The sequence below is a fragment of the Megalobrama amblycephala genome, linkage group LG12 (genome assembly GCF_018812025.1).
Source record: "Megalobrama amblycephala isolate DHTTF-2021 linkage group LG12, ASM1881202v1, whole genome shotgun sequence".
In the NCBI taxonomy this organism is placed as follows: domain Eukaryota; kingdom Metazoa; phylum Chordata; class Actinopteri; order Cypriniformes; family Xenocyprididae; genus Megalobrama; species Megalobrama amblycephala.
The window spans coordinates 25,556,530-25,569,809 of NC_063055.1; the positions used below are offsets into that span (position 1 = coordinate 25,556,530).

At 35.8% G+C, this 13,280-nt stretch overlaps 1 protein-coding gene across 1 annotated transcript in view; it reads left to right on the forward strand.

Annotated features, from left to right (window-relative positions):
* Positions 1–13,280, forward strand: part of sema3bl (sema domain, immunoglobulin domain (Ig), short basic domain, secreted, (semaphorin) 3bl) — a 34,054-nt gene that overhangs the window by 12,392 nt on the left and 8,382 nt on the right. Inside the window, exons 2-9 of the mRNA XM_048210012.1 lie at positions 831–988; positions 4,368–4,430; positions 7,023–7,142; positions 10,001–10,091; positions 10,875–10,991; positions 11,585–11,733; positions 12,655–12,769; positions 12,876–12,945. Coding sequence (XP_048065969.1) covers positions 831–988; positions 4,368–4,430; positions 7,023–7,142; positions 10,001–10,091; positions 10,875–10,991; positions 11,585–11,733; positions 12,655–12,769; positions 12,876–12,945 — 883 coding nt within the window. The remainder of the gene's footprint in view (positions 1–830; positions 989–4,367; positions 4,431–7,022; positions 7,143–10,000; positions 10,092–10,874; positions 10,992–11,584; positions 11,734–12,654; positions 12,770–12,875; positions 12,946–13,280) is intronic.

Below are 13,280 nucleotides of genomic sequence, written 5' to 3' on the forward strand. Positions count from 1 at the left end.
TTTGGCCCCCATTAGGAAAACAGCTTATAAATCACACTAAATTATGTTTTTTTGAAAATGTCAAAGTGCAGAAAGTTTTCTGTGATGGGTAAGTTTAGGGTTAGGGGATAGAATATACACTTTATACAGTATAAAAATCATTATATCTAAGGAAAGTCCCCATAAAACATGGAAACCCAGCGTGTGTGTGCAGTAATTATCTGTAGTTTAAAATGAGCAAAATGCCACTGGCGGCATTTGAGGGATATTCTCATCTGGAAAATCGATTAGAAAGGAAAACAATTTTCATAAATTCTAAAAGTTTTCTTTCAGAGTTTGGGTTTGGGTTAATCTGTAGTAATTATAATTAGCTTTCTATAAAACACACAAACACGCGCACACACACACATACATTTGCTGATACAAGACTGACATGATACAAAATTTAATTTTACAACTTTGATTCTAAGAGACTTAAGTACACACAGTTTTCTGTTAGTAAACTTGGCAAATTCATGTGACCAACTTGAACCTGATACGAAATCTGCACAGGGAAATCTTTTACCTTTTCACAATTAAATTTAGTTGACAACAAGAGAAACAGATAAAGAGGGATTTAATTCTTAGAGAGCTCCCATCATTCACATTCTACAAACTCCAAGTGTTTCTCCTTCTGTTCTGGATGTAAGATGAGTGTCATCTTTCTGCACTTCATCACCATTCTCTCCTCATAATGTCAGTCTACTTTGACCCGGAGAGACAGATTTATTGTCATTTTTCAGTTTAAATGTAGTGTTCATTGTCACGTCATTAATAATTCATATCTCTTTCTCTTTCTCCCTTTCCCACAGATCTGTTGGCCACAAACCGTACCTCCATTTTCAGTGGTTTCCATGGGGATCTGCACTTGTCGGCTGTGTTTTTGGATGAATATCATGACAGGCTTTTCCTGGGAGGGAAGGATGTTCTCTACTCACTGAGACTGGATCACACACATGATGCTAAAGAGGTAGCGGACACACTATCATTGCGATAAGGTTAAGATAATAAGCTGTCACAACGAACACAAGTGTAAGAGCCCAGAAAAAGTGCAAGTGATGGTGTAGCTGTGTGAGGGTGTGTTATAGTGAGAGGTGTCATGTTATTCAGTCTGCTCTACTGGAGACTATTATCTACAGACATAGATAAAATCAGGAGACACTTACATGTGCTGACACATTTTACACATGATTAGTAAGGGGCTTGTAAAGGCCGGTTCTTGTACGATGCAGTCTTGCGTTTAAAGTTGGAAAAAAAATAGAACAAAAGAAAAGAAGCAGATTTGTTTTAACTTGACAAGGAGTTTCAACAGCAAGATACATCCCACTAGTCAAAGACATCCACTGAGAGTTGGTATACATAGAAAAACATTTAACTTTGAGCATAGCACAGTAATTAACTAGGAAACTTAAAAATGGCACTTCATGACAAAAAGGTTGCCGACCCCTGATTAAGATTATTATTCATATTATAGAAAAGTTTATTAAAAACTCCAAGGGAAATGTTAGCAAGCTCAGGTCTTTTTTCACAGAAACCAAGCCAATTATGTTTAGTGTTATCAAAAATTGTTCACTTTCTCACTCAAAAATATCAAAATATACACTTATGAAAGTTTGTTTGGTCCAATATAATACTATCTTAATATAATACACATTGTTTTGTTTCTTTTAGAACTCTTTTCTCGATGTTTATTAAAAAATCACACAGAAACAGCTGTCCACAAACACACATTAAAGTCATATAAACTGACCTCACTTGTGACAAAGACTTGTTTAGACCGTGTTTAGACCGCATTTAGACATATAAACACATAAATGGTCTTGCTTTATTTTACAAGACCTGTGTTTGGTCTCCTTTTTTGGGTTATTGTCACAGTTTTGTGGTGTAGTTTATACAATAAAGTTGTGAGTTATGAGAAGTATTGAACTAAATGGACTGTAAAAGCAGAAGTGTTTTGGTACCGCTTGTCTCGAGGGTTTGGCAGTTTTTTTCACTATGCAATTAACTTTGTATATGTGTGTGTGGCTGAGCTTAATTAAAGCTTCTGTTCATGTGAATATGTTTTGACTCAAGTCACTGGAGCCTCAATAAGTGTGGTTGTTTTCGTATGTAATCTCCGAAGAACTTATCATTGTGTGTGGCCTTGTTAAATGATATGAACAGGAAGAGGAAGCGCATTGCCATGGTGACAGACACATGGGAGTGGCTCCCACCTCTGAGGTTATGACCCCTTGACCTTTGACCAAAGGACAGGCATGTTCTGCCTCGTTAGGCCCTTATGCACTCTGTAAGGCCGCTGTATTGCCACTGGCCACTGTGTTTTCACATATATTACATTCAATACTGTGAATTTGAATACAAAAATGAAGCTACAGCTGAAATGTTCTTTTCAGTAACAAGGTACAGAAAAAGATATTGGCCTTTTTTAACCAGAAAACAAAACGAGGATGTAAAACGTGTAAAACATTGTTTTGCTGATGCTATCAGTAAAGCTTCCCAGTCGAAGTGGAAAGTGCCACAGGAATCAAGCAAAGATTCATGATGTTGTTCTTTAAGCGGAAAAATTACTCAACCCTGATCAGACTTCCTTTTTCCCTCTTGGGCATGTATTTACTGTTAATCTCGAATCACCTGCAGCCTTCATCATGGCTGATCTCAGTTCAGTGTGAGAAATCATTCACTCATTCTTTTCAGAGGATTGGCAGGTCCAGGATCAGTTGTCTGTAAATCTTAGCTGCAGTGTTTCTCTCATGGCTAATGGAGAGTGGTTAATCCTAAACATTCTATATCCGGAGCAAATTAAAGGGTGAATGAGTGAGCCAGGACCCTTTCCTTCACTCCATGTACTATTGTACAGAGTTTTATGGTTAATAATGACCTTTTAGGTCGATCTGACCTAATGACGGTCACATTTGGACTATTTTTATAGTCTAGTACAAAAGTGTCCTGAAGAATAAAGGTGATGACTAATTAAGGAAACAGGAAATACCTTTACGCACAGGAAGGATGCTGGGTAACATTGTTGATTACAGGTTCCGGATTTAGACAATGTCAAAATGTGTAAGAGCTTGAAAGGATAAATAAAAACAAATGACTCACTAATGATTTAATCATATGAAGGCTTGAACAGCTGGTTTGAAGAGCAACATTGTTTGAATGATATCTAAAAATTTTACAAGCAGTGGAATGACTTTGTAACTGTGTGATGCAAAGAGGTTAATCAGTCAATTTTACGCATTTGACAGACATATCCACAGTGACTTAAATTGCATTCAAAGTGTACATCTGTTCCCTGGGAATTTAACCCATGACCTTGGCATTGCTATCTACATGCTCCAGGATTGAGCTACAGGATCACTATTTAACATTACATTATTTTATTTGAATATATTTTTGTTATGTGTGACTGATGTATACTGAGTGTACAGTACAGTACAGTTGATATACAGTATCTACTCACACAAATTGCTAATTAAAATTACATTATATTCTGCTTCGTTAAAGGAGACCATATGATGCAATGAAGTCTGCAAATGTTTGCAGATCTGTATAAACAAACCTAAAACTCTGTGTGAGGTCTGAACGTGACAATCGTTGTGTGCCAGACTGTTCTTTGACACATGGGAAATTAATGTGTCAGGATGTGCAATCACTGTATATATATTTGAATTGAGGACCCAGCAGATGGAATTATGTTTATTTCTCAATCATTCATAACATCAGAATATGTTTTTGTGACTTTCACACTCTCAGATTTATTGTTTTCATAACTCCACCTTTATTGTTGACACTCATGGGAGCAGCAAAAAAATGTTTTTGTCACACACCCACCCTCAGAGACACACTCACTTTACCCCACATAATGAGCAGAGTCAAATATAATAAGCCATTTGTAGATTGGTTTTCCAGAAGAGTGTAAACACTGGCACTGTGGAACTTTCAAAACATTACACTGTTTAATTAAGAGTACAGACACAGCAACATCAGCTCAACCAATGGCATAAGACTGTCTGTTTGTATGGCCAATGGCAGTTTAATGGTGTTCAGAAACAGACATTCTTTTTGCAATTCCATTTAATGCTGCAACAGAAGTCACATAGAAATTACATGGAAATTGTGATCATCGTTTCTCCACTATTGTGACGAATATTGTGACGAATCATTGGATCATTGTTGTAAAATAACCATCGTCCATTTTGATTCATGGTGTCTTTAACTGGTGTCTGGTTTTGTAATTGTTTGGATCTTTAGAGGTTTAAATAATCTTAACAAGTAAATGAGTTTCTATGCTAAGTGTGTGCTTAATTTGTAAGATGATAAATTTCATCTGTTTTTCTTTTTATCTCCAGATCCATTGGCCTTCGTTGCCTGGGAACCGTGAAGACTGTATTCTCAAAGGGAAAGATCCCGAGGTGAGTGAATAACTGGTTCTGGTTCTGAATTCGCTAAGAACATCAACACACTCATAGGTCGGGTCAGTGGTGCGTCACAGTTTCCAAAGTTTTTTTTTTTTTTTGGAAGCCAGCACTTTAGATGTCAGGTTATTTAGTGAATATCCTAAATCCAGCAAGATGACAGTAAAAATCATCAAATGTATGTTTGTTTTGGAATGTTTGGTTAGTGTGATTCTCAAACTTATTTCATGTGGTTCAATCTGGACTGGAGTTTCAAACGAAAACATCTGTCCATCCTCAGCTATACTCTGAGTGTGCTGCAGTTGGCTTGATGACTGGAGAGCAGAAGCCAAATGCCCATAAATGAGATTTGATCCACTAACTTATTGTTGTCTTGCTTCCAACCAAGTGTGTGTGTGACTCATGAGTCTCTTAAACCTAATGACCGAAGAAGGCTGTCCCAATACACAGAACGTAGTTATTCTCTCATTTTTTAAACTCCTCTTTGCTTTCTTTTTCTATTTCTGTTTCTTGTTCTTTTCTTCTAATTTAGCCTCTCCTTTTTTTCTTTCAGCACCATGAATAGGTTAATTATGTTCCAAGTTAAAGCTTTCCTGTCCTCAGTCCCCAATGGTGGAAAGTCTGCACATGCACACACATAGGGATATACACTGCATCTGCTAGTGTTTAGCATGTTTCACTCGTTAAAGTGGAAATGTGAGGTGCCTCCATGGTTACATGCTCTGGTGACTGTCCCGGCAGTATTGTTTGATGTGACAGGTGACTGTTATTTCACAGCGGTGTTTTAATGACTCTGTTCATTGTGTGAGTATGTGTAAGGGAATTAAACAGGATATTTGTTTTTCATGTATGCTCTAGCTGGTGTAACACTGAAAAAAATCACAGATATGAACGTTTTGTGAAAAGTTTTATGTAACACAGAACATAGCTCACACAAAAGTGTCCCAAAAAGTGGCTGGTGTCACTTTACATGATTATGGGACATTTTTTTTTTTTTTTTTTTTTTACATTAGAAGCACAAATCTCCTTTTATATGAGACCTATTAGATATTTTAGATAAACTATTGTAAATAGGTTAATAAATTAAATAAATAATAGATCAGAAACCTCAGAAGTCTTGGCCTTCTTTATTGTATCCAACAATTACAATCATACAACAAAGGCTTAATTTAGACATAATCTGTTAATTTGATATTCAGTTCATTGTAATAATTTTTTTAAACTAATTTTAATGACCAAAGTCGTTTATTTACATATTCATTTATTTATTGTTTATTTGAACATGTACATTTAATTGAATATTTATTGCTAAAATAAATTTTACAAATCAGTTTTGCCCCAAATATTGGTAAGAGGGCTATAAAAATTGCAAACCTCATTGAAAATGAATGGAAAATTAAACAGCTTATTAAATATTAAGTTTGACCTCCTGAGATTGTCATTAATAAGCATTAATAAGTTAAGCACCTGAACAAGTGCTTCATAAAAACAGTATATACTATATATAAATAGAGCTCTGGAAAAAATTAAGAAACCACAACAAAATTGGCAGTTTCTCTGGATTTACTATTTATATGTATATGTTTAAGTAAAATGATCATTTTTGTTTTATTCTTTAAACTACTGACAACATTTCTTCCCAATTTCAAGTAAAAACGTTGTCATTTAGAGCATTTATTTGCAAAAAAAATGACAAATGGTCAAAATGACAAAAAGATGCCATGTTTTCAGACCTTGAATAATGCAATGAAAACAAGTATTCATTTTTAAACAAAACAACAACACAATACTAATGTTTTAACTTAGGGAGAGTTCATAAATCAATATTTGGTTGCATGTCTTGGAAGGCTCTCTATCAGTCTTTCACATTGCTCTTGGGTGACTTTATGCCATTCCTGGTGAAAAAAGCAGCTCAGCTTTGTTTGATGGCTTGTGACCTTCCATAAGCTTCAGGTTCTGTTTTATGCCCTGTTTATGCTAAGTGAATGGTACATTGCTGCTTTGGATCTCTCTTGCTCTCGCAGTCCTGCTAGTTAACATCTGGTCGCAGTTTGAGCATCTGCCTGCATCTTTTATGACCCTTGACCTTTCGTTCATTTATGCCACACTGATTTCACAGTCAATGAGGCGGCATACAGGTGGCCATAGTTAGAGTGTGTACATGTTGATAGTGCGTGTGTGTTTGTATGTGTGTGTGTGACGTCTTCCTCTTTCTGAACCCTTCAGTAATTGAACCTTAAGAGCTTCTTTCCCATGTTGAAAGCTCTGATTGGTCTTCAGTGAGTTTTAAGTAGGGATCATTTTCTTGATATTTGTTCGGTCTTTTTCTCTGATCCATAAAAATGGCTGATTCCTGTAACTCTCCATTCAAGCACTCCAGGGAAATATCAGTCAAACTAACACATACCAAAATCCTTTATGAGCATGAACTGCACTTGCTGAGTTTAACCTGATTTTCCAAAGTAAAATATGTGTTTGTATGTTTGTGTAAGGAATTGTGCTGTAATGATCCAAATTGTAGCCTCATTTGCTACCAAAACTCCCAAATTTTTAATATGACCTCTATTTTTGTGTGTGTGTTTGTAACAGACGGAGTGTGCAAACTTTGTGCGTTTACTGCAGCCATTTAACCGCACTCATCTGCTGGCCTGTGGAACTGGAGCTTTCCAACCCGTGTGTGCGTATGTGAACGTCGGACACCGTGGAGAGGTAACATACGCACTAACACTCCCTCCCACTACTTCACACCTAGTGTGTTTGTGTATGCACATCAGGAGGATCTAATTTGCTTATGTATATCAGAGACCAAATTGTTTAAGGTCAGAGGTCACCCACCAACAGACTGACCCTAAAGGTCAAGACTAGATCATGAGAGAAGATAGCAAGCAAAAACATACACACACACACACACACACACACACACACACACACACACACACACACACACACACACACACACACACACACACACACTAATTCAGAGGATTCAGAGCAGAGGATAGAATAGAGAGATGAGTTATACAGTCATATGTATATTCTGGCATTAGACAGAATACAGAGTGATCTGCTTTTACTTCCTTCCTTTGAGGTGTTTTAACTGATGTGTCACCGCACAGCGCGTCAGAAATGTTTGACAAATAGACAATGCTACATTGTGTAATGGAACTGGCACAGTTCACTAGAGGTTTAATCTGTTTTTGGCATTACTGGACTCACCCATTCAGTGTATGACATCATTGACAGTAAAAACTACTCCTCTACTATAATTACACTTTAGATGAAAACTCGTTTACACTTTATTTCAATAGTCCACTGCAAACATTCTACTGAGTAACTTTGCAACTACATGTCAACTAACTCTCATATAGTATTAGTAGACTGTAAGGTTAAAGTTAGGGTTAGTATAAGCTGATATGTACTTGAAAAGTTACTTATAGTCAGTAAATGTCTGTTGGGGAAGAAAATAAAGCATTAGCAGATATTAAGCAGTCAGTCTACTAATACTCTAATGGCTGGTAGTTGACATGTAGTTACTTATAGTTAGTAGAATGTCTAAAGTGGACTATCGAAAAAAAAAAAAAAGTGTAACCAAAATAACTTATATGATACAGCCTAGAAGCTCAAACTCGATTTTGTTTATTTTTTATAATCAGAGCATTTGCCACAAAAAAGTTAAAACTAGTTAAAACTCTAATGTAGATCATTTAGTTGAAAAAATACTGACAAACATCAGTATTTCACGTATTTATTCACCAGGACTTGAATCAGGAATCAGTAAATCATTTATTTGAACTGGTTTATATAAATGTTAACTCAAACTAACCATTTCCCAGTTCTACTTACAGTAAGAGAGAGGAAAAAGGTTGTGTATGAAAGCACAATCATTGCCTCAGCTCTTTTGGCTGTAAAGCTGTGTATGATAGACCAAGAATAACAATGATGTAGTGTTGTGTTATGCTTCTCTGGTACTTGTTTGAAAAAAGTAGTTTGTTTCTTGAGAAGCTCTGCTATTACGAATATAGCCGAAATACTGTCAGGCTACTGATAAATGTGGGAAGTAAAAGTGAAAAAAAGTGAAAAAGTTAGTTGCATTGCATCTTTAGTTAGTTACTCCCTAACATTGAGTAATTGCTGCTGAAAATTCATTTTAAAATATATTTAAAGAAGAAAGTTATTTTAAAGGTGCCATCGAACATTTTTTTAAAAAGATGTAATATAAGTCTAAGGTGTCCCCTGAATGTGTCTGTGAAGTTTCAGCTCAAAATACCCCATAGTTTTTTTTAATTAATTTTTTTAACTGCTTATTTTGGGGCATAATTAGAAATGTGCCGATTCAGGCTGCGGCCCCTTTAATTGCTCCCAAGCTCTCGACTCTATCATTGTATAAACAAAGTTCACACAGCTATTATAACCCTCAAAATGTATCTTTACAAGATGTTCGTCATGTATGCTGCATGCATACATCAGATTATGTGAGTATATTATTTATTTGGATGTTTACATTTGATTCTGAATGAGTTTGAGGCTGTGATCCATGGCTAACGGCTAATGCTACACTGTTGGAGAGATTTATAAAGAATGAAGTTGTGTTTATGCATTATACAGACTGCAAGTGTTTAAAAAATGAAAATAGCGACGGCTCTTGTCTCCGTGAATACAGTAAGAAACAATGGTAACTTTAACATCATTTAACAGTACATTAGCAACATGCTAACGAAACATTTAGAAAGACAATTTACAAATATCACTAAAAATATCATGTTATCATGGATCATGTCAGTTATTATTGCTCCATCTGCCATTTTTCGCTGTTGTCCTTGCTTGCTTACCTAGTCTGATGATTCAGCTGTGCACAGATCCAGAAGTTAATACTGGCTGCCCTTGTCTAATGCCTTGAACATGAGCTGGCATATGCAAATATTGGGGGCGTACATATTAATGATCCCGACTGTTACGTAACAGTCGGTGTTATGTTGAGATTCGCCTGTTCTTCGGAGGTCTTTTAAACAAATGAGATTTATATAAGAAGGAGGAAACAATGGAGTTTGAGACTCACTGTATGTCATTTCCATGTACTGAACTCCTGTTATTCAACTATGCCAAGGTAAATTAAATTTTTAATTCTAGGGCACCTTTAAATCTTAATACTTCACAATATTACTGTTTTTAATATATTTGTGATCAAATAAATGCAGCCTTGGTGAGCATAAGAAACTTCTTCCAAAAACATTAAAAAGTCCCTCCGACTTTTGAACTGTAGTGTACATCAGAAAGCGTTTTTAATATATATAGTATTGTAGAATTGTAATATTATTAAAACACATTATTAAGTTTTGCTTATAATCAGTTCTCATATGATCAGGAAGTATTAACCCGATACTACAACATTGAATATATCTTTGGAAATATTAAAAGGGGTCTCTAATACCCAAACACAACATGAGGATTAATAATACATTACAGTATTGTAAAAATAAATAATACATTTCTTGACAAGCAAGATAAATTCATGTGTGAACTGTAGTTTATTGTTGAGTTGTGAAATTGATGTGACTTCTTGTTGGCAGCATGTGTTCAGTTTGGACCGTACCATGGTGCAGAATGGGAGAGGGAAGTGTCCTCATGACCCCAAACTACCCTTTGCAAGCACCTTCACAGGTACAATGCCAATGTGTTAAGTTTCTGTGTAAAAGTTCATGCCATTACATGTTTAAGTTGTGTGTTTGAGAATGTCAGAGCACATTTGTGTGTGTGTGTATATATTTTGGCTCTTGTGTGTGTAGGGTGGAGATTTCTGCTTGTCAGTTGTCTCTGAGTTTATGGCCCTTTGTAGATTGAGTGCTCAGATGGGGGAAATTTGAGGTGCTCTTCAGGCCAGCTTTAGTGTCATGGGGGTCTTCTGTGTGTATGTTCATGGGTGTGTTACAGTCTTCTGGGGCATAGACACATCTCCCAGAGCATATAGCATGTGCCTTTACAACACTGCACAATCTTGGCTTTCCCTGCGTATCATTTTGCCAGATGCAATATGTTTTGGGACAGATTTTCAAGATTGCATATTAGTGAACTTGGAAATCTTTCACATACACTACCATGCACGTATTTCTGTCAGATAATTGATGGGCAACAGAGGCAATGTGTGCTCATACATAAAATATGTGTGTGTTCGTACTTAAATTATAAACATATTTAAGTTTAGTATGTACACTAGTATTAAAAAACTGTGTGTGTGTGACTTTGAAAGGCTGTTGACTATATCAAGATTTATAGGTGTGTGTGTGTGAATGTGTGTTTTATAACTGATAACATGATTGAATGAAAATTTTAACAGTGGGGCTTCCTGCAAAAAAATTTCTTTTTACTATTTTTTTCTCTCTCATGAAAGAGATTGAGAATTCATCTGTCTGCAATAACTTCCAATGCTCATTCTCTCTCCGTCAGGTGGAGAGCTGTACACTGGTCTGACTGCTGATTTTTTGGGGAGAGACTCTGTGATTTTGAGAGGTTTAGGGACTCGCTCGCCCATGAGAACAGAGACTGATCAGAGAATTCTACACGGTACAAAAATACTTGATATTGATTTTAAGAAACACATTCTTATTTCTTATGTATTTTATAGTATTTTTTTGGTGGAAATGATGGTGATGGAATTGACATTTTAATTTTTTTGAAATAAAATGGATGACTCCTTTGTCTTGCTAAGACTAATTTCATAGCTAGCACCATGTGTCCTAAATACACAAAATCAAATATTTTTGAATAATTATTCAATTGAAAAGCTTAATTGGAAATGAAACACTAAACTTATTAGTGGAACAGTTGTTGTGGAAATCAGTTCTGATATTGTTAAAAAAACTGTTTAAAATATTTTCATTAATTGAAATTAAGATTAAATAAAATAGAAATATGAATACTAGATAAAAAACGTACAATTCCAAATATTTATAAATAATACTAAAATAACTGGTGGAAATAAACAATCATAATTTGTGTACAATTTTTTAATAAATCATTTTCATACAGTAAATACTGCAATAGTTATCTCAGTTTTTATTTATTCATAATTATATTTTTAAAAATATAGTCTTTATTATTTTGTTAGGTATTTTCATATTTTAAATCCTGGGACTTGTGTGTGTTTGTGTGTGCAGAGCCCAGGTTTGTTGCGGCCCACCTCATTCCTGACAGTGCAGACAGAGATGACGATAAAATTTATTTTTTCTTCACTGAAAGAGCAACAGAGACCGCAGAGCGAGACGATGAAGGAGCCATACACACACGCATTGGACGATTGTGTGCGGTGAGGCAAACCACAACAAACACCATATACATACATCCAGGCACAAGTAGGCCAGTATACTGGAGTGCTCTTGCCTTTTTGTCAACCCCATACACACAGCTGTTGGATGGTTTGCATGCCTCTGAATCACACACACACTCACCGATTACCCCAGTATCCATACACACACATACACACTAACACACAAAGGTCTGTAGAGTAAGGGGAGCAGTACAAATCTCTCTCTGTCATTCAGAGGTCAGTGTTCAAAGAGCCGGGGTCAATCGCACATTACTGTCACTTTGACTGCTATTCATTGTTCAGCTCTAGCACATTCCCAAATCACACACACACGCGCTTGCACTGCAGAGAGGGTGATTATTTCCACATATACAGATTACACAGATTTCAGATCCTTTACGCCACCCAGCTGTTTTGCTTTTTTTGGGATCCGTAACAATCCTTCCCTTACAGTGCCATAATCTCCATAACTGGGTGAGGCTGGGAGATATTTTGTGATATTCAACTGTTCTTGTTCCCACGGGAACAGTTACAACTGAATGTTTATATACAAACAGTGTTCAAATTACAGGGATTTGGGGTGTGTGACAGCCTTAATTAAACCACTTCACCCAAAAAAGTCAAATGTGATCTGCCATAAACTCAATTTAATAAGCGCTTGTAGGAAAAAACATGTATGGATGCACTGTTACACCTCTCGTATACTAGTTTCAATGCACTATGATTTGAGATGCACTAATTTTAATTCCATTCTACTTAGGATGGATAGTATACAAATTGAGACACTGGGATAGTTTGTTTTACCCAGAGTTCATTGTGTGTGTGGTCCGGGGGTAAATACTGGGATTTGAATTTTTGCCAGTCTGTTAGAGTTTAGAAATGAATTCAATGCCTCATCATTTATTGTTTATGTGATTTCAGAATGATGTAGGTGGGCAGAGGGTTTTGGTGAATAAGTGGAGCACATTTATTAAAGCCCGACTGGTGTGTTCTGTTCCTGGACCTCACGGCATCCAAACACACTTTCACCAGCTGGGTGAGACGATAAACAAACACACGCCCTCAGCTTTTTATATACAATATTATATAAACTTGAGATCATTTTGATCTCTTACGCCCCTTGTGTGATGTTTGTCGTGCAGAGGATGTGTTTCTGTTAAGGACCAAAGATGAAACCAATCCAGAGATCTACGCAATATTCAGCACAATCAGGTCGGTCTCAAATCCAGACTGAAAACATGTTTATCTGTGCATTTCCTTTTTAAAGCACTGTGCTGTACTTTAGCTCACCAGTTGCACTGTATTGTTTCATTCAGTTTTCATCTTTGTATAATGCATTTTAAATTAAACTTTTATGTTATTATATATATATATATATATATATATATATATATATATATATATATATCTTTGTTATATTGCAGACATTTGCTAAAATCATTTAAGTTCATTTTTTTACTCATTAATGTACACACAGCACCCCATATTGACAGAAAAACACAGAATTATTGACATTTTTGCAGATTTATTAAAAAAGAAAAACTGAA